Source organism: Macaca nemestrina, chromosome 13 (assembly GCF_043159975.1).
Source record: "Macaca nemestrina isolate mMacNem1 chromosome 13, mMacNem.hap1, whole genome shotgun sequence".
In the NCBI taxonomy this organism is placed as follows: domain Eukaryota; kingdom Metazoa; phylum Chordata; class Mammalia; order Primates; family Cercopithecidae; genus Macaca; species Macaca nemestrina.
The window spans coordinates 1,505,379-1,533,221 of NC_092137.1; the positions used below are offsets into that span (position 1 = coordinate 1,505,379).

The window sequence follows — 27,843 nt, forward strand, 5'->3', positions numbered from 1 at the left end:
AGCACTTTCTTGTCTTGGCCAGGTGTGGTGGTTCACGCCTGTAATCCCAGCACTTTGGTCGCTTGAGCTCAGGGGTTCAAGACCAGCCTAGCCAACATAGCAAAACCTCATCTATACTAAAAATACAAAAAATTAGCCGGGTGTGGCCGGGCGCGGTGGCTCACTCCTGTAATCCCAGCACTTTCTTGTCTTGGCCAGCACAGTGGCTCACTCCTGTAATCCCAGCACTTTCTTGTCTTGGCCAGGTGTGGTGGTTCACGCCTGTAATCCCAGCACTTTGGGAGGCCTAGGCAGGTGTATCACTGAGTTCAGAAGTTTGAGAGCAGCCTGGTCAGAATGGTAAAACCCCATCTCTACTAAAAATACAAAAATTAGGCGAGCGTGGTAGGGGATGCCTGTAATCCCAGCTACTCGGGAGGCTGAGGCAGGAGAATCACTTGAACCTGGGAGGTGGAGGTTGCAGTGAGCCGAGATCACGCCACTGCACTCCAGTCTGGGCAATAAGAGTGAAACTCTGTCTCAAAAAAAAAAATATATATATATATATATATGCACACACACATATAAATATATATGTATACATATATAAATATATATATGGTTTTATCTCTGGTATTAGTGTTTTTTCTTTCTTTTTTTAACTCTTCAGGTAATTCTGTGCTTTATATTTTTGATAGTTTCTGTAAATATTGATTGCTCTGTGCTATTGCTCTTGATTTATTTTATTCCAAAAGCTGAACTACAAAACCATTTACTTTAAGCTTTCATTAATAAGACCACTTTTGATATTTTCATATAAAAAGTTCTGAAACTATCTATTTTACGTTTCGGTCAGTTGTGGAAGGAGGTACTTAGAACTTTTTTTTTTTTTTCTTGAACTCATTAATTGATTCAGAAGCTTTGCTGTAAGCCCAGAGCTGTGGTCTACAGTTGGCCATTTTTCTATGGGTCACCATATAATGTGCTGGAGATAAAGTTCAGTCCCATCTTCAGCCAAACCATGAAGTGTTATGCATATACCTTTTCTCCGTAATTTCATCAGTAGATCAAATGTTATCCTAGTAAGTTTTTCCTTGGCCTCGACATCTTGGAGAATTCCAAATGACTACACCAAATGCATTATGTGGACATTCTCTCCCTGAGTTACATGAAAATGTTTAAATTACTAATTTTATCAAAATGCGCTGGGCAGTCTATGAGGATGTCTTTCAAGAAGCCGGTACACAAAAATAAACATTCCCAGACTCCCTCTGATGTGGGAAGTGGGCCATGAGGCAACCCTTCATTCAGGATTTGGGGCATGTGTGCCAATTAGAGTTTCTTCCAAGGCATCAAGGGAAAATTGCAAACATAGAGGAAGCCTGGAAATAATCCCACATGTCATTCATTCACTAGGTTGAAAGAATTGTGTTTGCAAAGTTCTATGATAAGACTGTTTTGTGGGAGTTGTATGTACAGCAGTAGTGAGGAAACAGATTTTTTTAAAAATTCCTTCAAGTTCTAAAAATGCAAATGATGAGACACTCTATGTGTCTGGGAGGATATTGATTGATTAATTCTGAAAATGAGATTTTGTGTAGCCAGAGGTTCCTTAGACGAAAGCTTTCTTTTCTTCCTCCATCCTAAGCCCCTTTGGAGATTATGCAAATGTGTTGTGTGCTTATGTAGCCATCTGGAGTAACTTTGGCCTGTGCCGTAAAGATGGGCTATAATTACTGAATGTGTGTGCATTGCCATTCAGCGGTAGCCACTGATGTTTACAATTTCTACAGATCCTATGATGATAGCTACTTAGTCTACATAAAATATAGCAGTTACCCTTGGAATACTTTCATTTCCTATTTTATAATCACTAGATTTAAATTCTGAGCTTGAGTAGCTTTCAAATCTGAGCTGTGAGAATGTCACCTCCTGTGAACTTTCACGTAGAACCTCAATCCTCCTCACACTCTGGGTCAGATTCATGGAAGGTGAGCAGGGGGAGCTGGCTGGGACTGTGCTTTTCAGCCACCACTCATTGCGATCTGCTCTCGTATTCTCATCGCAAAGCCAACGGTGTGTAGAGTATTCGTGACCGCCGGCTGTGTGTGTGGTGTTGGCTGGACCCCCAGTTATCCTGGAAGGGTCAGGAGCTGTGTGAAGCCCAAGACAGATGGGTCCTTCCAGCCTTTTGCCCCCCTCCCCCCATCCCTGCCACCCCACCCCCGCCACCTGCTCTCCCCTACGAGGGGAGGGGCAGGGACTTGAGCTACTCTGTGACAATCTCTAAGGAAAGGTTGACAGGCGTGAAGATATTGAAGGCACACAGTCAGCTATTCAGGAAGAGGACAATAGCAGAACAAGAGATAAGTGAGGAAGAACCTCCCAAGCTATGCAGCCACAAGGCCGAGCACGGCGGGCGCGGGGGGCAGTGTGGTCTTGTCAGGCAGCGTGGGCAGCCCATGGAGTGGAGCCGTGGCAGGAATGAGACCTGAGATCTGAGACCTGACTGACTCCAGCCCGCCTCGGTCAGGGTATGTGTGAGTGTGTAAGCCATGCACTGTCAGCCGTGCACTGTGTGTGAGAGCCACACTGTGTGTGTCAGCCATGTGCTGTGAGTCATGCGCTGTGTGTGTGTGAGCCACATGCTGTGTGTGTCAGAGCAGTGCACTGTGAGCCAAACTGTGTGTGTGCACGTGTGTATGCCATGCACCATGTGTCAGAGAGCTGTGTGCTGTGTGTGTGCCCTGAACTGTGTGTGTGCGTGTGTAAGCCGCATGCTGTGTGAGACCTGTAGGCTGTGTGGGTGTGAGCCGCACATTGTGGGTGTGTGTGTGTGGTGTGAGAGTCGGGCACTGTGTGGTGCATGTCATGTGCTGTGTGTGTGTGGTGTGTGAGCCATGGCCTCTGTGGGGGGGGTGGTGTTTGTGTGTGTGTGAACCATGCACTCTGTGTGTGTGGTGTGTGAGCCATGTGCTCTGTGTGTGGGGGGGGTGTGAGCCATGCATTGTGTGTCTGTGTGTGTGTCTGTGTCTGTGGTGGGTGAGCCGTGCATTGTGTATGTGTGTGGTATGTGAACTGTGCACTGTGTGTGTGCGAGCCATGCATTGTGTGTGTATGTGTGTTTGTGGTGTGCAAGCCATGTATTGTGTGTGGTGTATAAACCTTGCACTCTGTGTGTATGTGTGTATATATGGTGTTAGCCGTGCACTGTGACTGCGTGTGTGGTGTATGTGCCATGTATTGTGTGTGTGTGTGTGTGTGTATGCGTGTATGCAAGAGAGAGAGAAAAGGAGGGAAAGAGAGAGAGTGTAGGCATCAAGCACCCCTTTCCCATAAGAGTAACGTGTTTGGATGCCAAAGGGCCGTGCACACCCTGGCTCAGAGACAGGCCCAGAACCCACGGCTCTATTTATCCAACTCAAATCGATGGCTCCAATTCTCTTCTAAATGGGAACATTTTACCTGCAGATTTATTACAGAGATTGTTAAAAATAACTTTTAACAAGTTATTAGGGTTCCTGCTTCTTTTGTCTTGAGTCGCATGAAAACATTTAAAGCACAAATCTCGCTTTCACCCAACATGGCTGCGAGTGCATTGGCAGGTGTTCACGGGCTCCACAGCCTGAAGCCCAGAGACCTTCGGGGCAGAGACCAGGGCAGAGAGCCCGGGTTTCCCCTCAGAAGCACCACGTGCTGGTCCAGGCCGCCCTCCACACAAACCACACGCCTGGGGGTGAGCAGAGAACCCGAGTTTCCCCTCAGAAGCGTCACGTGCTGGTCCAGGCCGCCCTCCACACAAACCACCTGCCCAGGGGTGAGCAGAGAGCCTGGGTTTCCCCTCAGGAGTGTCACGTGCTGGTCCAGGCCGCCCTCCACACAAACCATCCATGGCGGTGGGATGTGCTGCAGACTGCGGGACTTCTCGCACTGTGTGACCGATGTCATTTTTGTGTGGTTTTGGCGGTATCCCTGCTGTCCTGCTCTGCTACTTGATGATGTTGTAAATTGTACTGCTCTTCAGAATTTTCTCATGAAATGCCACGTCTAGCTCCTGCCGTAACATGCCATGCGCCTCATGCAAAGAAAAGTGAGCGTATTACCCACTAGGTATAATGAGCTAGCAGGAGGAAAATTCAGTGGTTTACTGTGTTTTCAAACACGCGTTGGAGAATAGAGATTGGCTGGGCTCTGTGCCTTTGTTCGGAGTTAGAGCAGTGCCGGCAAACACTCCCCCCTCACAGAGCTGGAATTATTGGCCTCTCGACGAAAAGCAAGAAAGAACTCCCTGTACACTGTTGTTCCTGCGGGTCTCCCGGGACCCTGCTTCCTCCTGTTTTGTTCCCTGTAACTTTCATGTTAGAGCATTTTATAATTTTTGACCAAAGACGGGTTGATATTGCACCTACATAATTAAAGTTAAACAGCTTTATTAAAGAATGTTTTCTCAAAATTAATACTTTTTTCTAGTCCAGAACATACATGTGCAGCTGGCAAGGAGAGATGCTGTGTTTCACGGTGGATTTCGCGATGGGATTTACCTGTTTTGAGAGTAAGACAAAGGTAAGAGGCCGAGCAGGCATCCATGCCGCCCCGTTGCCATGTGCTTGGTTACATTCCATGGACTTTAACACTCAGGCCTGTCTGATAGAAGCCACCACCCCTGCTGGATTGTGTGTTGTGCAGAGGCCATTCTTTCATAGACTGTCTCCTTTTTTTCTGATAGCTCAGGGACCCAGGATTTCCACAAGCCCTGAGTGTGTCTGGCCAGTAGGATTCACAGCAGGGTCAGTTGGGTGGACAGGGAAGTTGAAGATGCCGCTGCTAAGGAGGGACCCACAACACTTGAGTAAATGCTTTGAAAAAAACACTCCTCATTGCCTGCCTTCTACCTGAACATTCGTGGTAACCGTGAACAGCACCTGTGCCTGGGGGAATTTATGGAGGGCGCATGCCAGGAATATACAGCTGCTGTTAGGAAGGGAGCGAGACCCATTTCCACCCGCATCTGAGTATTCTCCTAACTACATAAGTGTTAAGGAAATGCTTTGCGAGGACAATCCACTGTTTTGTCATGTAATATTTTTCAAAACCTACTCTGTGTTAATTAAGAATGAATGAAATGGAAAGTGTTGGTAGGATAAATATGGTGGTTAAAAATTTTTTTCAACAAATCGAGTTGAAAGACCTAGTTGTCTTTTATTAGCAATCTCAAATCAGGCAGCATCCCCTTTACAAAATAGAGCCCCGTTCGTTTTCTCATCGTCATTTCCTGACTTCTGTGTTCAGGAACCTTTGGGTGCTCTCTGCAGTGAATTGGTCGTTGAATCTGTAGGTTCATGAGCACTGGGAACTGCGCCTTCTTTCTGAGAAGCCGCCCTCACTGCGTGGCCTCTCCACAAAAAGCAAGACAAAAACCCCTTCCTGGGCTGGGTCTCTCAAACTGGTGGTTTTGCCCCCGAGGGACCCTTGGACATGCCTGGAGACATTTTCTATTGTCAGGACTTGGTGGGGGTTTCTGCTGATATCCAGGGCACCTGGAGGGTGGAGCCCAGGGATGCTGCTCAGGGCACAGGGCCCTGCACAGGGCATCTTCAGGGCCTACTGGGCAATAGTGTGGAAGTTGAGAAACCCCGGCTAGGGCCATAGGCTATTTCCTTTACGGAATTCCAGGGCCAGAAAATTTAATGGGGTCATTGTTCCCCTCCAAGGGCACATACCATGTTTGTAAGGACAATGGCACATATTTGCATAAGCGCTGAATAAGAAGAAGGGATTTCACATCTGCCGTCCAGTATCCAGGTCCATAATTCTGTGGACCCTAAAGTCACAGAGTGGGAAGTAGCTTCCCGGTTCCGCTTAGGTGTTTTTCCCACTGTCCCTGGTCTGCCGTATGGACCTGCCGGTTCCAGGCTAAGTGACTTGCTCTGAATATTATTTGGAAGCCAGATCTGTATAACTTCACCGTGCATGTCCTTCTGAGATAAGGGAGGTCATGAAGCAACTATTCAAGCGTAAGGACAAACTCTCCATACAGCTTCTTAAATAGAACACCTGATTTGTAACTTCTATTTCTTGCTCTGTGTTTGAAGTAATGAAGTATTCCAGGTGATCTGAAGGGAGACTCCAAAGTCTGCTTTAGAGCAGGTTTGCATAGCCCCCTCACTGCAGCCCCTGGGGTCCTGTGTGTCCCTCCTCTGGAAGGAGCCTGTGAGCTCCTCCTTTCCAGGAGAGAAACACTGGCCCACCGTCCCCATTGCCTGGGTCAGCATTCACCAGGGGCGTCTATCTGTGCCTGTGTTGCTGTGGGTAATGTACTTACAGGCCCTTCCCAGCCAGCACCTCTCACCCATGCCCAGGGCTCAGCACAGTGTCCAGAGGTCATGAGTCTCCCTGTCGTGATTCTGCCAGAAGGTCTCACCATAGGAAGATCCAACTGAGTCTGCAAAAATGAAAAGAACATCCATCACCACGTTTAGCCAAGCCCTGAGCCTCGTACCTGCAGGGGCTGATTTTCACCTGGAGTGGCCACGGGGCTCTCTGGGTGGGAGCGATGTTTGTGAGTTTCCAGGCCGTTGCTCAACGTGTTGACACATTTCCTACCTTCATTTCCCCGGTGAGTTTCCTTTCTTCCTGGGCTGCCCTGTGCCTTTCCTCCTCAAGGGCCTTTCCTGGAGCCTCTTCCCATTTCCCTGGTGTGATCAATGATGCCAGGCACAGTCAGGCAGAGCTGGGCTTGGGGCCTCACAGGGCACTTCCTATTGTTTCAGACAGAACTATCTCCAGAGTCAGCCCTAAAATTAATGCAGTCAACTTTTAAAATAGCTGTAATTTGTTTCTTAATGCTGTGCAAAATGCAGTTGTGAGCCCTTTGGTAAAGCAGCAGTGTTTTAAACTCCTGGTAACCAGACCGTCCAACTCAGCTGAGCTCCTATAATCAAAGCCCATTTGTCTACAGCCTTTCGTGCCTCTTTCTGTTTGACAGCGTGGGTATCCCTCACCCAAAATGACCTGGGCAATGCTAGAGTAAGCATGCAGGCGGTCCGGGGGCCTCTTTGCTGCGTGCTGGGCAGGTGGCCTGGCCGGCTCCAGCCCTCCTCCCGCTCACCTTCCAGCGAGGAACTTTTCCCCTCCTCAGCTGTGGGTCTCTTCTGCTCGCTGTCCTCTCCACTCTAGGTCAGCTTTGTGTAAAGATTCAATGACGATGTGTTTTTGTGGTCTGAATCTGAGGCTCAGAGGCCCTGACCTGCTGACCTGTTTTCCTTTGAAGGAGAGCACTTGACTTCACATTTTTCTTGGGATTATTTCTTTATTTCAAGGAGTTCTGGCCTAACACTGGTTTGCTGAGTCCACTCAGACAGCAACTCAACATGAAAATAGTGCATGACAACATAAACAATTGTTCCTTGTAGTTTACTTGGGTTTATTATAGAATTTACAATATTTGAATTAATATTTTTTGAAGGAAAGCTTTCCCACCTTAACTATGAAGGATAAACCAATGAGTTGTAAATTCATAAAATGTTGATAATTTTGCTTTATTTGGCATCTTGTCACTCATGTCAATGTTGGAGGACATTTGTAAGTCTGGCATCAATAGGCTTCCAATTATTTGTATATTGATAAGAGCATCAATATGATGAATGATATGAAACAATTATGAAAATAAATATCATTGAATATGAAATGCTTCTAAATAATTATTTAAAATGTTGTTTTCTCCAGTGCCCATGTGCCCTCTGTATTAGTTATTAGAAAAAAAAATCAAATAGATTATGTGGCTACAAATATTTTGTTTGGGAGTTACCATGCTTATATTCACAAGACAATTAGCACTTTTACGCCACACTATACTGTTAACTCAGGACATTTGTGTATTATTTCTGGGTCAAAACTAGACCATGACATGGCAGCAATGCCTATTCACCAAACTCTTGCAAGGAAAGAGGTTCTGGACTTGGGAGGCCAACCCAACTCATCTGCTGGGACATCCTGGTTCGAAGCCTGTATATAGTCAAATTTCTTGATTGCCCACCTCTGCTTGCCAGAGAAAGACAAGCAATTATTTCCAAGCCTGAATCCATTAACCATCAACTATCTATTTTCAACGTTGAGAAAAGAGTTAAGCAGGAAAACAAAAAATGTGTTTGACCATGAAAATATTTTCTGCACTTACAAAATAAATGAGAAGACCATTATCTAATCTATATGGCCTAAATCTCTAGATGGAAAGTATTTTTTTTAATTAAAGAGGATAAACTAGAACACCCTCCTAGCTGCTAGAGATGGAGGGCGTCCCTGCCCCGTGCAGGCAGGTCACCTGCCCTGTCCAAGCGCACTCCAGGCCGGTGGGGCCTCTGGGTGACGTCCACATCCTCTTGCTCTCTGGATTAGCACTGACTTCCCTCCTGTTCCATGTAACTAATCAGAAGTGGGAGAGAATATCAACAAGAATAGAACCCGCAGTGGTGTGAGAGAAGCGGAGACTGACCCCGGGTGCGCACCAGGCACCAACCTGGCAACAACCTGGGTCCGGGAGGGGTCCTGCCTGAGCCCTCAGCCTCCACAGGGCTCAGGATGGGGCCCGGTTGCACATGTAGGACTGAGAGCTGCTAGAGAGGTAGAACCACCACAGGATTTACTTGCTCTTGGGGGCACAATGAAAAGCTATACTTGTCTCTAAATGGCAACTTCTATTCTAACTGTACCACCAGGTCACTCCCCACACCACAGCAAATTATGATTCTGTATTCAGGGTGATCAGTGCAGACCCTCACAAGAGTGTCGTGGGGCTGCCCTGGCCCCCATGGGGCCTGGTCCTTAGTTAGGAACAGGATACCTGTGGGGCTGAGTTAAGGTTGATGGAGAGGAACAAAAAGATCTGTTTTTAAAAGCTGAAAAGGAATTGTTTGTTGTGGGAGACAAAGTGCAGACTTGGCTTTGGCCTGATGAGGAGGAGCAGCAAGTGTCTCTACAGCTCTCTGGAAAACACCAAGAAATGAATCAAGTTTGAACTGAGAGTACCTCAAAGTCCCTGGTGTCATGGAGTTGCCTGGTACTATCCATGGCACCTCCACCGTGAAGGATTCCAGGATTACCTTCCATTGTCGGTGTGTTAACAATCGGACTGCATTACAGGGGAAGTTTTACCTTCCACTGTCAGTTATGTTAACAATCAGACCATGTTACAAAGGAAGTGAGATGTGATTATCATCTTTAACAACCTGAAACCATCACAGTAATATGTAAACATTAGCATGTTTCATGTAACGTGCACTCAACTGCAAAGCTGCTCTTTAATTACTAAAACTACGGAAAAATATTTTCTGTCTTCCAAGAGGGAGAACTAGAAATCTGGCTTCCCTTCAGCTTTTATCTGTGCCACGGGAGGATGGGTCCACCCGAGTTTATCCCCCAGGCTGTGGAACAAATAAAAATGGCTCTGTTGTGACTGGCTGCCAACAGCGTCTCTGGAGCTGTGAGTGGAGCACATGCCACATTCCGATCTAGAAGGTCCGATCGCGCTTTGGAGAAGGGCTTAGAGTTGTGAAATTAAACTGTTACCCAGACCACTTTTAAATAAAGTGTGCAGAAATGCCATCCATAATGGAAAAACGAGTTCCATTTTTACAGAAACATTGCTATTATGAGATGCATAAGGGAAAAGCTGTGAAAGAGTTAAAAGAGGCCACCGGGGTGATTTGGAAGGGATGATTACGAGAGGAGCCACCACGTCCCCACCACACGCTCTGAGAAGGGCAGAAAGAGAGCCACACCTGCACCCACAGAGCCCCGACTTGTGCCTGGACCACGTTGCAGCCTGTCCCAAACCAGAGAAGCTGACAAGATCCTTGTCCTCCATTACCCCAACAAGAGCTAGATGGTAAAATTGGGACACAATTTTAAGCATATATACTGGATGTGTATGCCTCGTGAGGAAACGTTATTCTCAAATCTGCCAGTGTTGAGTACAGTTACGGTGCAATATCAATGGACCAAAAAGACAATAATCATATACCTAAGTCACTTCACTGTGAGGACCATTTCGAAGCCTTTAAACAATAAACAGGACTTTTACATAGATATTTTTGCACTTTTTGTATATAATGTTTTAATAGCAGTTTATGATACCATGCAAAATATTAATTTAGGTTATTTCCAAGACCCTATCCTAATAGGGGTAGACCACTACTGAGCTTTCTTTCTTCAAAATCAAATTTGAGCCAAAGCCTCTTACTGCTGCTCACTGAGTCGTTTGAGTATTGCTTATTTTGTGAGAAATTAGGCAAAACCTCAGTAGCCAAGACTGCCCGGCTTTTCCTGATGGATGAGCACATACCTATGATCAGGTCCGTCCTACAAATGATGGATAATAGGTTCTTTTAAAGGCAGATGAGACTTACCTCAATGTAAGAGGCTGAAGTCACAGCCTTCACTTAACAGCTTGCAGAGAGGGTGCTTTGGCACTGCCCAGACAAGGTGGAATGGGTGTGGAGTGTGGGAAGAGGCTCTCCGGAGGCAGGTGCAGTGGGTGGAGCAGGGCAGGAGTGGCTCGGGCAGCTCGCTCACTGGGACAGGTCCTCCAGGCCGGCTGTGGCTGCCATCTGCTTCCGGGGCTTGCGTCAGTGCCCCGTTGCTCACATCACACTCTCTTCTGCTCACGACAAGAATGGATACACATGTTTCACTTCTGGAATTGATGACCATAGGGTATTAGTCCATTCTCATACTGCTAAGAAGAAATACCCAAGACTGGGTAATTTATAAAGAAAAAGAGGTTTAATGGACTCACAGTTCCACATGGCTGGGGAGATCTCACAATCACGGCAGAAAGCAAAGGAAGAGCAAAGGCATGTCTTACATGGCGGCAGGCAAGGGAGATTGTGCAGGGGAACTGCCCTTTATAAAACCATCAGATCATGTGAGACTTAGTCACTGTCACAAGAACAGCATGGGAAAGATCTGCCCCCGTGATTCAGTTACGTCCCACTGTGTCCCTCCCACGACACGTGAGAATTATGGGAGCTAAAATTCAAGATGAGATTTGGGTGGGGACACAGGCAAACCATATCACATGGGAAGCAGTGACTGAGGCATGACTTTGGAATATTCTGTTTCTGCACAGTGTCTGGCAATTCCAATTCTAAAAGGATCCTGATGCTCAAGTCTGTCCAGGTGGATTTGGGCTCAGTTTCCTCACTGTGAACATGGAAGAGACAGAGAAACTGTTCCCTAAGATCTTATGAAGTTCTAATTTTCCCAAAACCTACAGGAAACGTGTGCTTTGACACTTTGGCATAAAATGCGGAGATTCTATTTAGCTCCTTGATTTAATATAAAAGAAAAGATGTGGCCAAGAATCTTGAGGTTAGCATGTGGGCAGGAAATAAACCCGTCAATGGTCAGATGGGATAAAAGTGTTCTTGAAACTTTTTCCCTGTTTTCTGCAGCCCCTTTCCCTCTCCTGACACTTAGAGGAAAATATGTTCTTTGTTTAAAAATAAAAGCTTTTAATGGAAATTCGACCTATGGCTTGCTAAAAAAAAATTACTGTTCCCTGGTGGAATTTTTCTGGGAAGATAAAGATTTATTATAATGAAGTATGTATAATTAAAGACTACCTTTTATAGAAGACATCCATTAAGTCTTTCTTTGCTGCAGCCTTTTTTATTTATGGGAGTAAGAGTGTGTAGAGTACATTTCATCTTTAAAGTACCTTAGCAAACATTAAGTAATTTTTGCAGTAGTATTAAAAGGCAATATTTTTAATTTTTAATTTTACATTTCTCAAATTGGTTCATGAAAAACTAAGGTTTAGTGGTTCACATATAGCCATAGATGGGGTGGTATCAGTCAGGATTAAAGGTTTTCATTTTTTCTGCACTCTTGACTATGTCTTATATAATATAGGAAGAACTGGAACTTTTAGTGAATTTTTCTGAAGTTCTCCAAGCAGAAAAAGGAGCAATGCTCATAAGATGTTTTAAGGCTGTGTACAGGAAAACGCAAGGGAAGACCAGTGGGGGCCACTGTGGGCGACAAGGGACTGAGGACGGTGGATGCTGATGCATCCTCAAGACATGCGGAGCAGCTACTGGAGGCTGGACCGTGGGGCAGGAGAGCTGGGTGGGCTGGAGGCTGGACCGTGGGGCAGGAGAGCTGGGTGGGCTGGAGGCTGGACCGTGGGGCAGGAGAGCTGGGTGGGCTGGAGGCTGGACCGTGGGGCAGGAGAGCTGGGTGGGCTGGAGGCTGGACCGTGGGGCAGGAGAGCTGGGTGGGCTGGAGGCTGGACCGTGGGGCAGGAGAGCTGGGTGGGCTGGAGGCTGGACCGTGGGGCAGGAGAGCTGGGTGGGCTGGAGGCTGGACCGTGGGGCAGGAGAGCTGGGTGGGCTGGAGGCTGGACCGTGGGGCAGGAGAGCTGGGTGGGCTGGAGGCTGGACCGTGGGGCAGGAGAGCTGGGTGGGCTGGAGGAAGCCAGTTTGCAAAGATTGAAGAGTGAGAAAGTAGAGACTGACAAATCATTACATGCTAAATATCGATTTAAACATTATGTGAATGTCTGTTGATGTAACAAGGCTGTTTAATGTAGTAAGAGATGCTAATTAAATAAATGAACTCTTGTTTATAAATCACTAATTAATTTTATTCCTTTACAGAATGTGCTCTGGAGATTTAAATTCTCTCAGCTTAAGGGATCTTCAGATGATGGGAAAACTCGAGTAAAGCTGCTGTTTCAGAATCTGGACACCAAACAGATTGAGACGAAGGTATGGGGTATGGGTTATTCTGCCACCCACCCACACATAAAGTACAGCTCAGATGGTCCGCTGGTAAAAGCCTCCATCCTTCCCATGCACACATACATAAACCAATAGGTCCCGAAGCACGAGTCCTTCTTAAAAATTAGACAATAGATACATCGAAAGAGCCTGTCCAGGTCAAATGTCCCTTATCTGAAATGCTTGGGACCAAAAGTGTTTGGGATTTCAGATTTTGGAATGTTTGTGGATTAGGTACTGATTGAGCATCTGAAATCCAAAAATCCAGAATACAAAATGTTCAAATAAACATTTCCTTTGAGCATCATGGCAGCATTCAAGAAGGTTGGGATTCTGGAACATTTAGCGTCAGGCCAGCATTCAAGAAGGTTGGGATTCTGGGGCATTTAGCATCAGGTCAGCATTCAAGGTTGGGATTCTGGGGCATTTCAGTGTTTGGATTTTCAGATTTGGGAGGCTCAAGCTGTACAGGATGTTTCCTATTAGAGAGACGTTTATATCCTAAAATAGTGACTGTTGAAACAAAGTATTTGGTTTGACTAAAATGTACAAGCATCTTAGTAAATATTAGCAGGAAATCAATATTTCAAAATATACCAGAAGTCAAAATTTAAAGGAAGGGTTTTACAAACTGTATTTTGTTTGCACCCTGTATGTGATAAATTGACCATAATATTGAGAACAAACTTCTTTGTTAATTAAAAGACCTTAGACCTTTTAAATTCATTGCCTGGAGGTGACATTGTACTATTGACAGGTGTTGGCTTTTACCATATTTTATGTATAAATGTGTTGCCTACAAGCCAGTTTTTATATAAACTTAGTAAGACAAGATTAAATTTACTAAACTGAAAAATAAATTTTAAAAAATATGAGACTCATGAACATATATTATGTGGAAACAGATTGTCAATACTTTGCAGACATTTTTTCTCTGATGGAATTAATCTGAGCAACACGTCACATGTGGCATTTTTATATGTGAAAGTTTAGGTCAACTTTGAACCTCTCTTCATTGATCTCAATGAAATGACAATTTATAGCTGTACTTAAAGTACAACGGAAATTGTATGTGATTGTTTGACATTTTTATGTTTTGGAAATTGACAAAAGTAAAACCTGATTGCAGATGGTACAGAGGCTGTGGCTCCTGGGGTGGGGGACAGTGATGAGGCAGCAGCACTCGTGCTGACCGCAGGGCCCTGAGCTGACCTCTCAGCAGGCTGCCCTGAGCCGCATCCCGGGGTCGTCAGCCGCCAGCAACCTGGGAATGTGGAGAGAGAGGCTTGACATCAATTTCCATCTGGTATTTCACTGGCATGGATGTGAATGGATCAGGGATGAAAATAGAACGTTCTTCCTCTGGTTTGTTTATTTATGCAGCTGTTTGCCTTGGGCCCCCTGGCGGGGGAGGAGCACCATAACCTTTTGCTGCTTTAATCTTGTGGAGCTCTGAGTCTCGTACTGTGAGGGCGCGAGGTCTCCGGTGGCCATGAGGGTTTCATGCCCGCGGTGTCCCTGTGGCTTTCTGAGCCCCTCTCATCCCCGGGGCACAGGCTTCAGGACCTCCAGCAGCTTCCATGGCATCTGAAACACCCTTTTAACAGTGTCTGTTAAGGTTAAATCCATTTGTGTTTTATTTGTTAATGATCAGTCAGCTCTTGATTATCTGTTAATAAAAGGAGCATCAGTATCAGGTCACCTAAGACAGAGGGGCTTGAAATATGTTAGATTCGCGTGGGACAGAGGCTTTGTGACAGGCATGGCTGCCTTGTGCTGCTGTGTTTGGATCCTACATATTTCCATCGTGGGTGGGTGGAAAGGAGAACGCCCCAGGGAGTTCCAGAGGCCACAGGGATAGACGCCAGATTCGTAGGGCTTGAAGCTTAAATAATTCATGGGAATTTTTTATGGAAAAAAAAAGTAAAACTGCAAATACAGCAACCTAGCTACACTTAGAAATGAGTGTGGGGCACATTAATATGTCCCTACAAACCCAAACTAAAAAACCCTCCACCTCCATTTCCCCACACCGGATCTCAGAGCCACCCAAGGCCCCTCCGTGGCACCCCTGGGGCGAGAGGGAGGAACTTGGGTAGAGAGAGGCAGGGACCTCACAAGAGCAGTGACCCAAAGGCCCTGGGCATGTCGCTCGCGCCCCCCAGCTCCCTGGGCTCTGTGCAGTCGAGGGCCTCACAGCTTACACAGGAAGAAGAGGGGACACAGACGAGGATGACAGCATTTCCCACCTTATCCCACAGAATAGGAAACAGACATGTGGATGACTGCAAACACTTAGTGCATGGGTGGCCGTGGGCATTTTCAGAAGTCACCTCCACACACTGAGGTTCTGCAGTTGTCAATATATGAGATATATGGAAAGTTAGAACATGGCGGCTGGGAAATGAAAACTATAGAAGCTAATGCAGGACATAAGGAGTCCACGGGAATGAATTCTGAGTGAGACTCAAAGCTCTTGCAAATCTTGGATGTTAGCAATATGTCGTCTTAAGAAATAGGAACCTTTTATTACCTCATTACATCAATTAACCAGGAGTGTCAGAGAAAACAGTATTCCTAGTAAGTTGATTTTCTAGTAAAATGAGTGGTAACAATGAAACAAGTTTCCTTTTAGTAGTTGTTGAAAATATTTCTGGAATATTCTACCAGGACACTGCCTTAGTAATTAGTGCATGATGAGAACACTTGAGTTTCTCCTGAAATCTGAAGGAGGAGTTGTGGGGCTTGGGGAGCAGAGTGAAATGTTAATTCCTACCATCCATTATTTGCAAAAGTTACATAGAATTGGCCGGGCATGGTGGCTCACGCCTGTAATCTCAGCACTTTGGGAGGCCGAGGCAGGTGAATCACGAGGTCAGGAGACCATCCTGGCTAACACGGTGAAACCCCGTCTCTACTAAAAATACAAAAAAATTAGCCAGGCGTGGTGATGGACACCCGTCGTCCCAGCTACTCGGGAGGCTGAGGCAGGAGAATGGTGTGAACCCAGGAGGCAGAGCTTGCAGTGAGCCGAGATCACACCACTGCACTCCAGCCTGGGTGACAGAATGAGGCTCCATCTCAAAAAAAAAAGTAATAGAAGAAATTTAAAAATCACATAGAATTCAAGACTGTGGGATGATTTCACAAGGATTCCAATGGCTGGAAATTTGAGGTTGCAGTAGTTTTTAAATAAAATATTTTTCTTCCTCTTTGACTGTTTTTTCCTTTAAAAAAAAAAAGAGTGGAGAGGAAGCAAATGTTATTGAATGAAGAATTTCCATCTTGTGCTGTTTAATTGTTATTCATGCAAATTATGTCAGATTATTCAGACATAGCTTGACACGCACTGCACAGGGGAAGCTGCCCTTTCCTAATTCCCACAAAAGAGACCCAGTGAGACCCTGCCATGTTTCTGTGCATATTGCTTGTATTTTGCATATTTCTTTATAAGTCCATTTCTGCCTCTAGGCTGAGCCTCCAAAGGGCAACTTTAGTTTAGCTTTTTTATATTCAGCATGAGGTTCAGCACATATGTACACTTGATAAATGTTTTAAATGAATAAATTAACGAAGAAGGAGCAAATTAGTATTAAAGAAACTGCCAAATGTACTCACAGGAGTTTCATCAGTTCTAAGGAGAAAACTGTTCCTACTATCATTAAAATGAGATACATTTTAATGACTCCATACAGATACCTACAGAAGTTTCTGATGTTCCCACATATATATCCATGAAGCAGAGGTTGTGCCTTGAAAGCAAGGCACAATTTACTGCAGAATCATGTCTCTGGGAGAAACACTACTGTGTATTTTTCACTCTATAATGATCTGTGAGAGTAAACCCCACTGAAAATTATGCCTCTGCCATCAGTGAGTCGGCTGAGTGTGCCAGCCACAGACGGAGGGCTTGGGCACCTGCGTGTTTAGGACCACTGAGGGGTTGGCAGACCAGAAGGAATTTGGGGTGTTTCTGAAACTGAGGCCTGGCTGCTGAGTTTTCTCAGCAGGAGCGCCGATTGATGCCCACAGCATTTATCACTGAAAAGACTGAATCGAGGGTGCTGAGAAAACTATTTCAGGAAGCCAGATGGTGCCAGGAGGGAGGGCCAGCCCCAGCAAAATGTCACCCAACAGAGAATTTCCCATCTCCCTGTCTGTAAACCAGGGGCTTCTAAATGTTCTCATGCAGATGGATATCAAAAGGAAGAGCATAAACAATTAATATGATACTCGTGAAGCGCAACGCCCCCTTCCCAAATACAGATCCGAAATTATTTTTTAAAATCTCGTCTCAAGAAAATGAAAACAAAAGCAAAGCCTTCCTTCTTCCTTCTTTCCTCCTTCCTTCCCTCCCTCCCTCACTCCCTCCCTCCTTCCTTCCTTCCTTCTCTCCTTCCTTCCTTCCTTCTCTCCTTCCTTCCTTCCTTCTTTCCCTCCCTTCCTTCTCTTCTCTTTCCATTTCTTAAATAATAACCTTTGATAGAAGGCTGGACAATTGATTCATTCCAGAAAAATGAATTGGCTACTTTTAGGATGTTTGAACACAACATCTTTGTTTTGGTTGTAAGTCTCTCAATGGCTGAGTCCAGAAACACAATATTCAAATGAACACAAAAATATAGTTGAATCAAATCTCTTTTCTAAGCAGTGGCAACAAGCAAGTATATTATCATTCAGTAACTAACGTGTTCAGTATGGTGAATTGAAGTTACAACATTCAGTCACAAAATTCCCCCTGCAGCAGGGCCAAGTCGGAGTGAAGACGGTTCTCCCGAAGCAAACCTGGAGTGTCAGCAGCTAACTCCCCCAAAGCCAGAGACATGGGAATATTTAGGGCCCTCGGAGGGAAAATCCACATGGTTTAACATACGCAAGTCAGTAAACATGGTACATCACATAAAATTAAAAACAAAAACCATATTATCATCTCAATAGATGCAGGTAAAGCATTTGACAAAATATAGCATCTCTTTATGATTAAAACCCTCAACAAAATCAGCATAGAAGGGACATGACTTTAGGTCATAAAAGCCATGTATGACAGACCCACAACCAACATCATACTGAATGGGAAAAAGTTGAAAGCATTTCTCCTGAGAACTGGAAGAAGACAAGGACGCCCACTCTCACCACTTCTATTCACCATAGTGCTGAAGTCCTAGCCAGAGCAATCAGACAAGAAAAAGAAATCAATGACATCCAACATTTTAAAGAGGAGGTCAAACTATTGCTGTTTGCTGATATGATTGTACTTAGAAACTGTAAGGACTCGTTCAAAAAGCTCCTAGATCTGATAAATGAATCATGTAAAGTCTCAGAATACAAAAGCAATGTACACAAATGAGTAGCACTGCTATACACCAATAATGACCAAGCTTAGAATTAAATCAAGAACTCAATCCCTTTTACAACAGCTGCAAAAAATAAATAAAATACTTAAAAATATACCTAACCAAGGAGGTGAAAAATTCCTACAAGGGAAACTACGAAACACTGCTGAAAGAACTCATAGATGACACAAACAAATGGAAACACATCCCATGCTTATGAATGGGTAGGATCAATATTGTGAAAATGACTATACTGCTGAACGCAATCTACAAATTCAGTCCCCGTCAAAATATCATCATTCTTCACAGAACTAGAAAAGACAAACCTAAAATTTATATGGAACCAAAAAGGAGCCCACATAGCCAAAGCAAAACTAAGAAAAAACAAATTTGGAGGTATCATATTACCCAACTTCAAACCATAATAGAAGGCTATAGTCACCAAACCAGCATGGTACTAGTACAAAAACAGACATAGACCAATAGAGCAGAATAGAGAACCCAGAAATAAAGCCAAATACTTACAGCCAACTGATCTTGGCAAAGCATACCAAAACATAAATTGGGGAAAGGGCACTCTATTCAATATATGGGGCTGGGATAATTGACAAGCCACATGCAGAAGAATGAAACTGGATCCTCATCTCTCACCTTATACAAAAATCAACTGAGGATGGATCAAAGACTTAAATCTAAGACCTGAAACTATAAAAATTCTGGAAGATAACATCAGAAAAACTCTTCTAGACATTGTCTTAGGCCAATGAGAGTTCATGACGAAGAACCCAAAAGCAAATGTAACAAAAAGCAAAAACAAATAAATGGGACCTAATTAAACTAAAAAGCTTCTGCACAGCAAAAGAAATGGTCAGCAGAGTGAACAGACAACCCACAGAAAGGAAGAAAATCTTTGCAATCTATATATTCGATACAGGACTAATATCCAGACTCTGCAAGGAACTCAAACAAACCGGAAAGAAAAAAACAAATAATTTCATCAAAAACTGGGCAAAGGACATGAATAGGCAGTTCTCAAAAGAAAATATACAAACAGCCAACAAACCTATGAAAAAATGTTAAACATCACTAATTTGCAGGGAAATGTAAATTAAAACCACAACATATAAGCTACCTTACTCCTGCAAGAATGGCCATAATCAAAAAGTTAAAAAAACAATAGATGTTGGTGTGAATGTGGTAAAAAGGGAACACTTTTACACTGCTGGTGGGAAAGTAAACTAGCACAACCACTATGGAAAACAGTGTGGAGATTCCTTGAAGAACTAAAAGTAGGACTGCCATTTGATCCAGCAATCCCACTATTGGATATCTACCCAAAGGAAAAAAAAAAGTCATATGAAAAAGACACCATGCACACAAATGTTTATAGCAGCACAACTAGCAATTTCAGAGACATGGAACCAACCTAAGTGCCCATCAACCAATGAGTAGATAAAGAAAGCATGGTACATATACTCCATGGAATGTTACTCAACCATAAAAAGGAACAAAATAATGTCTTTTGCAGCAACTTGGATGGAGCTGGAAGCCATTATTCTAAGTGAAGTAACTCAGGAATGGAAAACCAAGTATCATATGTTCTCATTCATAAATGGGAGCTAAGCGATGAGGACGCAAAGGCATACAAATGATACAGTGGACTTTGGGGAATTGGTGGGGGAAGGATGGGAGGGGACTGAGGAATAAAAGACTTCACACCGGGTATAGTGTACACTGCACGGATGACAGGTGCACCAAAATGTCAGAAATCACTACTAAATAACTTAACCATGTAAACAAAAACCCCCATTCCCCAAAAACTATTGAAATAAAAATGAAAATGAATATTCAAAACGTGCATGGACAAAGTACTCAAAGAATACAGAAAAGTGAATTGTTTCTTAAATAGCTATGTTCTTTCTTCCTGATTATAACCCTATCCCAGTAATTCCCTTTTTCATGGAGAGATTCATGTGTTTTGTCTCTCAACTTGGGGCCCAGCCACTGTTGACACTAAAGCGCACTGAGCCTGTGCTCCTTGCGTAGAGGACTCTGAATGTATCCCCGTGCCTGCACTGCATCAGCCGCTGGCTTTCCATGTGACAGATGCTTCATAAATGTTTCCTGCAAGTAACCATGCTTTGAGAAACTTTATCAACATATAAGCTAATTTTTGGGAGACGTGACAGAATGGGTCCTAACGTACTTCCTGGCTCTCTCAGTGTTGAGAGAAGCCCAGCAGAGGCCTGAGCCGTCAGCAGCCAACCACGCTGCCTGCTGGTCCAGGAAAGGCGAACCGGGGCTATAGCTTCTGTTTGAGAGGGAAGGACTCATGCTCCTCTCTGACCCTGGCTTTGGGGATTCACAGGTGGGTGAGGAAGTTAGAGCATTAAAACAATGGCCACGTAGGTAAGTAAAGCCAGTCTGGGCCCAGGGAAAACCAAGAAAATTTCTAATCATTTTATTTTCAACCATCAGGGCTTCTAAGATAAATTTATGTTAGAGTGGAGTCCTACAGGTGAATTCCGTTTTCCAAGTATCATTACACTAAATCTAGACATGTGCTTCAGCCCGTGTGGGTCTGGATTGAACACCGAGAAACCACATGACGCACACTCAGGTTCTGTCCAATGAGCTTAAATAACTCGCTTGTGATTGGGTTTGACAAAATATAAGATGGATGTTCACACTGGGAGAACTCTCCCTGGTAAACACTCCAGCTTCTAAGATAGAAATGCAGCCTTCAAACCCGTCCGCTGGGTGACCTTAGAGAGAGGCTGGTGTGTTTTACTTTTCTTTCAGGTACATCACAGTCATGGTTTACGTCACCAGATCAAACAAATCATATTCTCATTGCTTTGTTTTCCTATCTTTTTTATTTGGAAGGGACCATCCCCATTAGGGTCTATATTTTGGAAGTCAAAATAATATTAGTCTTGAAATTAAAATGCTATAATATTTCAACTCAAAGGCATTGGTAAAGAGAGAAATCCAAATTATGCCTCTTTTGATGCAGATTTTCAAAGAGAAAAGTACTAGACACAATAATACCTACCAGTTTGGAGGCGTCAGTTTCCCATTCTCCCCACTCTCTCTGTGCTTAGTGATGCTGAACATTTGTTTCATAGACTTGTTGGCCATCCGTCTGTCTTCTTTTGAGAAAAGACTGTCCAAGTTTTTTGCCCATTTTAAAATCAGGTTGTTTTCTTGCTTTTGAGTTCTTTGACTTCCTTATATATTTTGGATATTAACTCCTTATCAGATGCATGGCTTGTAAATATTTCCTCCATTCTTTAGGTAGTTACTTCATTTGGTTTATTGTTTTTATTGCTGTGCAGACACTCTTTAGTTCAATGGACTTTAATTTGTCTGTTTGCTTTCATCGCTTATGCCTTTGGAATGATATCCAAAACATCATTGCCCAGACCAATGCCAAAAATATTTTGTCCTATGTTTTATCCTAGTAGTTTTATAGTTTTTGGTCTTACATTTAAATCTTTAGTCCATTTTGAATTGATTTTTGTATATGGTGTGAGCTAAAGATCTGATTTCATTCTTCTGCATGTGAATATCCAGTTTTCCCCACATCATTTATTGAAGAGACTATCTTTTCCCCATTATGTGTTCTTGCCACCCTTGTAAAGGAGCAATTGATGGTAAAAGCATGGATTTATCTTTCGGGTCTCAATTCTGTTTTTGTCTATATTTCTGTTTTAGCACTAGTACCATGCTGTTTTGGTTGTTACAGCTTTGTAGTATATTTTGAAGCTGGGTAGTGCAATGCCCCTAGCTTTGTTCTATTTGCCCAATAATGCTTTTGCTATTCAAGGTCTTTTGTAGTTCAATATGAATTTTAGAATTTTTTTCTGTTTCAGTCAAACATGTCATTGGAATTTTGATAGGGATTGCAATTGAATCTGTAGATTGCTTTGGCTACTGTTTCTTTTCTATTTTAGGTTGAATAATATTCCATTATATGCATATACCCAATTTTTAATCCTTTCATTCATGGGCAAACAGGCTGCTTCCATCCTTTGGCTCTTGTGAATATTGCTACTGTGAACACAGGTGTTCAAATATCTGCTTGAGTCCCTGTTTTAAATTATTTGGGTATTGAACAAAAGTAGAATTGCTGGATCATGTGGTAATTCTATTTTTAATTTTTTGAGGAACTCCTGTACTCTTTACTGTAGCAGCTGCACTGTTTTATTTCCACCAACAAAGGAAATTGGAATGCACAAGGGTTCCAGTTTCTCCACATCCTCAACAACACTTCTGATTTTCCTAGGAGAGTACTGGCTATCCTAATGGATGTTAAATGTTATCTCACTGGGGTTTTATTATCTTCTAATGATTATTGATGTTGAACATCTTTTCATGTGCTTGTTGGACACTTGTATACCTTCTCTAGATAAATATTCAGATTTTTTGCCCATTTTCTAATCAAGTTTTTTTTGTTGTTGTTGTTGCTTGTTTGTAAGAGTTCTTAAATATTCTAGATATTAGCTCCTTATCAAGTGTGTGATTTGCAGATGTTTTCTCTCATTCTGGGAGTTTCTCTTTATTCTTTGTTTACAGTGTCCTTTGATGCACAAAAGTTATTAATATTGGTGCAATCTAATTATCTCTTTTAATTTATCTATGCTTTATTTGATTGCCTTTGCTATTTGTGTCATATCCAAGAAATTATTGCCAAACCCAATGTCATGAAGTGTTTCTCTATGTTTTTGTCTAAACTTTTTAAAGTTTTAGCTCTTATGTTTAGGTCCTTGATTCATTTGGGGTTAATTTTTATATATGGTATAAGGTAAGAGCCTAAATTCATTGTGTTGCAAGTGGATATCTAATTTTCCCAGCACCAGTTAATTAAAAAACTGCCTATTGCCCGTAGCACAGACATTTCCGATTGAGTGGCAGACTTATATGGCACCACATAGGCCAGGTTTTACTTCTGTGCTCTCTGGTGTATTCATTCATCATTCATTATTCATTCATTCATCTGTATGTCTCTCTTTATACCAGTAACAGTGTTTTGATTACTGTGGCTTTGCCATAAGCTTTAAAATCAGGAACTATGAGACCTCAGACTTTGTTTATTTGTTTTCAAGATTGTTTTGGCTAGTCAGGATCCTTTAAGATTACAGATGCATTTTTCTATTAAAAAATAACTTTGGAATTTGGATGGAGAATGTGTTGAATCTGAGGTTCACTTCTGGTAATATTAACATCTTAATAATATGCCTTCCAACCCATAAATATGGGATGCCTTTCCATTTATTGGTGTCTTCATTACTTTCTTTTAACAATTTATTTTAGTTTTCATTCTACAAGACCTTTGCATCCATGGTTAAGTTCATTCCTTAGCATTTTATTTTTTCATCCTATTGTAAATGGGATTGTTTCTATGATTTCTTTTTCAGATTATTCATTATAAGGGGATAGGAGCAAAATTTATTTTCCCCTTCTCCCAACCTCCAGCTCTGGGTAACCTCTATTCTATTGTCTGTCTCTATGAACTTGCTTTTTCTAGGTGTCTCATAGAAGTGCAATCATAGAATAGACGACCTTTTCTGTCTGGCTTCTTTTGCTTAGAGCTTAATGTCTTCAAGGTCCATCCATGTTGGAATAAGTATCAGAACATTCTTTTTTAGAGCTGAGTTATATTCCATTTTATGGATACATCATATTTTATTCAATATTTGTTGATGAGCACTCTGGTTATTTCACCTTTTGGCTATTGTGAATAATGATGCAATGCACATTTACATGCACATATCTGTTCGAGTCCCTTTTTTATTTTTTGGAATACCCATTAGGAGTGAATGTGCTAGGCCATATCATAACTCTGTTTAACTTTCTTAAGGAATTGCTCATCTGTTTTCCACAGCACCTATACTTGTTTACATTCCAACCATCAATGAAGGTTCCAGTTTCTCCACATCCTCACCAATGTTTTTCTTTTCTCCTTTTTCAAATATTACAGCCATTGTAGTAGGTGTGAAGTGGTATCTCATTTTGAGGGTTTTGTTTGTTTGTTTGCATTTCCCCAGTGATTGATGATGTGATGCATCTTACCCTGTGGTAAGGGGTCATCTGTGTGTCTCCTTTGGAGAAACTTAAGTCCTCTGCCCATTTTTAAAGTGGATTATTTGGTTTTTTTGTTGTTGTTGATGTGTAGGAGTTCTTGACATAGTATGGATATTAAATTCTTCTAAGATACATGATGTATAAATATTTTCTTCCATTCTATAGTTCATCTTTTCTCACTCTCTTGAAAATGTCCTTCGATGCACAAAAGTTTTTTATTTTGATCAAGTCCACTTTCATCTCTTTTCTCTTTTGCTGTTTGGCAGCAGTGTTTTAAACTCCCTAATGCGTGATACAAGACAGTCACTTACCAGAGTTATCTAACATGTGCTAGTTGGGGCTGGAGCCACCTTGAATTCCCACTTCAGTTCTCACATTGATATAAGGAATGGTTTGTAGCTGTTTTTATATTTTTCCAGACTCCAGGAGGAGGGCTTCCTGCCAGTTTTCCCTCAAGTTGAGTGGAAGGCTTGTCACACCTCATCAGTAAAAAGATTTGCTCATTGTGAGGGCTGGTTATTTCTCTGATGTGTGAATCTTAAGCTGATGAATATCAAGAGGAAAATGTAAACCCTTCTGCCACACCACAGTAGAGGAAGCCGTAACTGCTTAACCCACAGAAACAAACACATTCCACTGCAGCCCAAGAGCTATGCGCTGGCACCTGCATACAGGCTGGAGACAAGATGGTCAGGTGGGGGAAAGGGCAGCACCCCCTGCCCCCATGCTAATGGCCAAATGAGAGTATTGGCTGCTGCATCACTCCCTGATCTGCAGACTAGAAACTGCTTAAGGCTTTGCACCATCCGTACACCGGCCACATCGAACCGGAATCAAGCTGGGATGCAGCACAGGCTGCTTCCGGGAGCTCCCAGAGGGTGGAGGCTCTGGAGGCACAGAAGAGGTACCGAGGCACTCGCCTCCCTCTCCATGGCCTCTGACAATTTTCTGTGTGTTCCCAAGGTCTTCTTTCTCCTCCCCACAAAAAAAAAAAAAAAAAAAAAAAAAAAACCGGAGCTAACAACTAAAGCAAATCCTCACCTCTGTCTAAATTTACTGATTTAGGTAACAAAACCTGCAGACCTCAGAGATTGTGAATTTGGAGAAGTTACTTAAAGAACCGAGATGCCAGTTGTTATTACCCTGGAAGAAGGGGTGGGAAGAGGAGTCTATGCAGACAGAGGGTGGACTTGGCATTTGAATAAATGAGATCATCATGCAGCAGCCCGTTTATAATACACCGTTATTTATCCTTTCCAGGATAGAAAGGGCAAACATTTCATACTAATCGAAGGAGAAATTCTTTTGCAAAGTGGGTCATTTTTCTTTTCCAGGTTCTATAGAGCTGGCTCCTGCTAGGAATTAATAAATACCAAATAACAAAATATTGTTGAAATGGCATCTCTTCAAAAAGAGATGATCACCTCTATTCTTTCAACCAAAAAAGATTCTAACATGAAATATCTCTAATATAAGTGCATATATTCATAAAAGTGATCCAGTACAAAAATAAAATATTTGACATAGTGTGATTTGTCTTTCTAAAATTGAATGGTAAAATAGTGACATTTTATTATTACTTGCATTAATTATAAAAGCATCCTAGTTTTGCTATTACTTCACATTTTTTCCTAAATGGGAAAATAATTTTTCCATCTTTTGTTATTAATAATCCTTGAATTAATTTGGGATGTTTCGCACAGAGCCAATTACAGTTTATTTTCTTCCTAATTTTTTTATAACAAAAGATCCCCATTTTACAGGCAAGACACCTGGCTCAAAGAAAGAAGTTATTAGCCTAAATTATAGCTGCCATTTTTGATGGTTAAATTGTGCCAAAGTTTACATTCAGTATCTCACTTAATTCTCCCAATACACACATTGTATTGCCCCAATTTATAGGTTTGCCCCAATTTATAGGTGAGAAAACCAAGTTTTAGAGACGTGCCTTTCTGAGACCTTTGGCTGCCACGGGAGGATGGCAGCTGAGCTGGGTTTGCAGGAGTCCACGTGTCTCTGCTATTGGAGATGCTCACAGGAGTTTCCAGGTGACCGGATTCACCTGTGATCGTCCAGATCTTCCCCCACTTGAACGCTGTGCTTTCTGTGTCCATCAGGAAGCTCAGGACGATCCCTTTGTTCCCCATCAAAAAGGGCCACAGCTGACACCCTTACAGCAGAGACACACGTTAACAAGAGAGAAGCAGAGAACAGTTATTACACTCACATGTGTTCATGGAGGTCATGGGACATGTGAACTCAGAGAGGGTCCAGGTGGCTGAGGCCCAAATGCCCTCCTTACAGAGAGGAGGAGTGGAGATGCTCAGGCCCGTGCTCCAGGGAGGATGCGTAGGAGTGAAGGTTGTCTCGGCTGCAGACCAAGTCTCCCAGGTCACCTCTGGGAGCTGCCCTCAGAAGAGGGGGAAAGTCTGGGCCTGGTGGCCTCCTCCAGTCTCTTCTCTTCTCTGGTGGTGGATCTTTCCCGGCTGTTTAATGAGATCTCTGGGGAGGCGGTCTTAAGACAGTTGCATTCCTTTGAAAGAAGCTTTCTCAGTCAAGTAAGGAGACTCCAGAGAGCTTCTCCCCGCCCTTGGGAGAGAAACAAGACAAGGCTGGAGGGACCTTGATTCCGAGGCAGCTTCTGGGGCCCTCAGCACATCCATGTGCCAGGCTTCAGGGCGCCACCTGCTGAGACCCAACAATGCTCTGTTTTCTAGTTTTTATCTTGTTTTTTGCTTTTTGTTTGTGTTTGTGTTTTTTTGGAGATAGGGTCTTACTCTGTTGCCCAGGCTGGAGTGCAGTGGCACAGTCATAGCTCCCTGCAGGCTCAGACTCCTGGGCTCAGGCCGTCCTCCTGCCTCAGCCTCCCAAAGCACTGGGATTACAGCCGTGCACCACCTCACCCAGCCTGTTTTATTTTAATGAACAACATGCTGTAGCCTGGGACTTAGGTAGTTCAGAGTCTGGAAAAGATATTTTCCTTTAATATTTAAAACCTTCTTGAGGACCTAATCAATGCAAATCAGAGCCTCCCTAGCAAGGCCTCTGTGAAGACCTCGGGGCAGGGAGCTCACTCCTTAGACGAGGCCGGTTTCTTGCTCCCGGCTTGTTGTGAGTTGTGTTATAAATTACATTTGTCTCTTGAGTGTCCTGCATTTCAAACAGCACCTGCTCTCTAGGACAGCAGCAGCTTCCTCTTACTGGGATTGTGAATTTGGGAAGCAGGACGTGCATAGGAAGAGTGGAGTCTCACTCTTTGCCCTGTTCTGGGCACACCTGGCCCAGCAGCCCTGCCGATAGGACCACCCCTCCACCCTGCCCGGCACTGGGACTCCTGAGAGCCGCCCACATCCAAGGATGTCTCTGGAGGCAGGAAGCCCCCGTCCCAGGGAGGGCAGAGGGCAGGCTTGCCCCGACCACAGCTGATTCTGGTCTCAGTCCCCATGTCCAGCTCTGATGTCCAGACTTGCTTGAGCAGGAAGTCCTGTTTGCTCCACACATCTCACCCAGCCTCTCCAGTGCCAAGTTCCAGGAGCAGCCAGGACATGAACCAGAGGGGCAAGCTCCCTGCAATGCGGGCTTCAGCATTCACAACTAGAGGAAGATAAAGAGGATGGCAACAGAAAATTGAATGCTGCCAAAATACTTAAAGGTTTATTCTGAGC

General features: G+C 43.4%; 1 protein-coding gene across 6 annotated transcripts in view; it reads left to right on the forward strand.

The window, feature by feature from the left end:
* Positions 1 to 27,843, forward strand: part of LOC105497556 (syntrophin gamma 2) — a 564,393-nt gene that overhangs the window by 351,234 nt on the left and 185,316 nt on the right. For all 6 annotated transcript variants that reach the window (XM_011768711.2, XM_071076129.1, XM_011768716.3 and 3 more), the window contains 2 exons: positions 4,450 to 4,542; positions 12,636 to 12,746. In XM_011768711.2, coding sequence (XP_011767013.2) covers positions 4,450 to 4,542; positions 12,636 to 12,746 — 204 coding nt within the window. The remainder of the gene's footprint in view (positions 1 to 4,449; positions 4,543 to 12,635; positions 12,747 to 27,843) is intronic.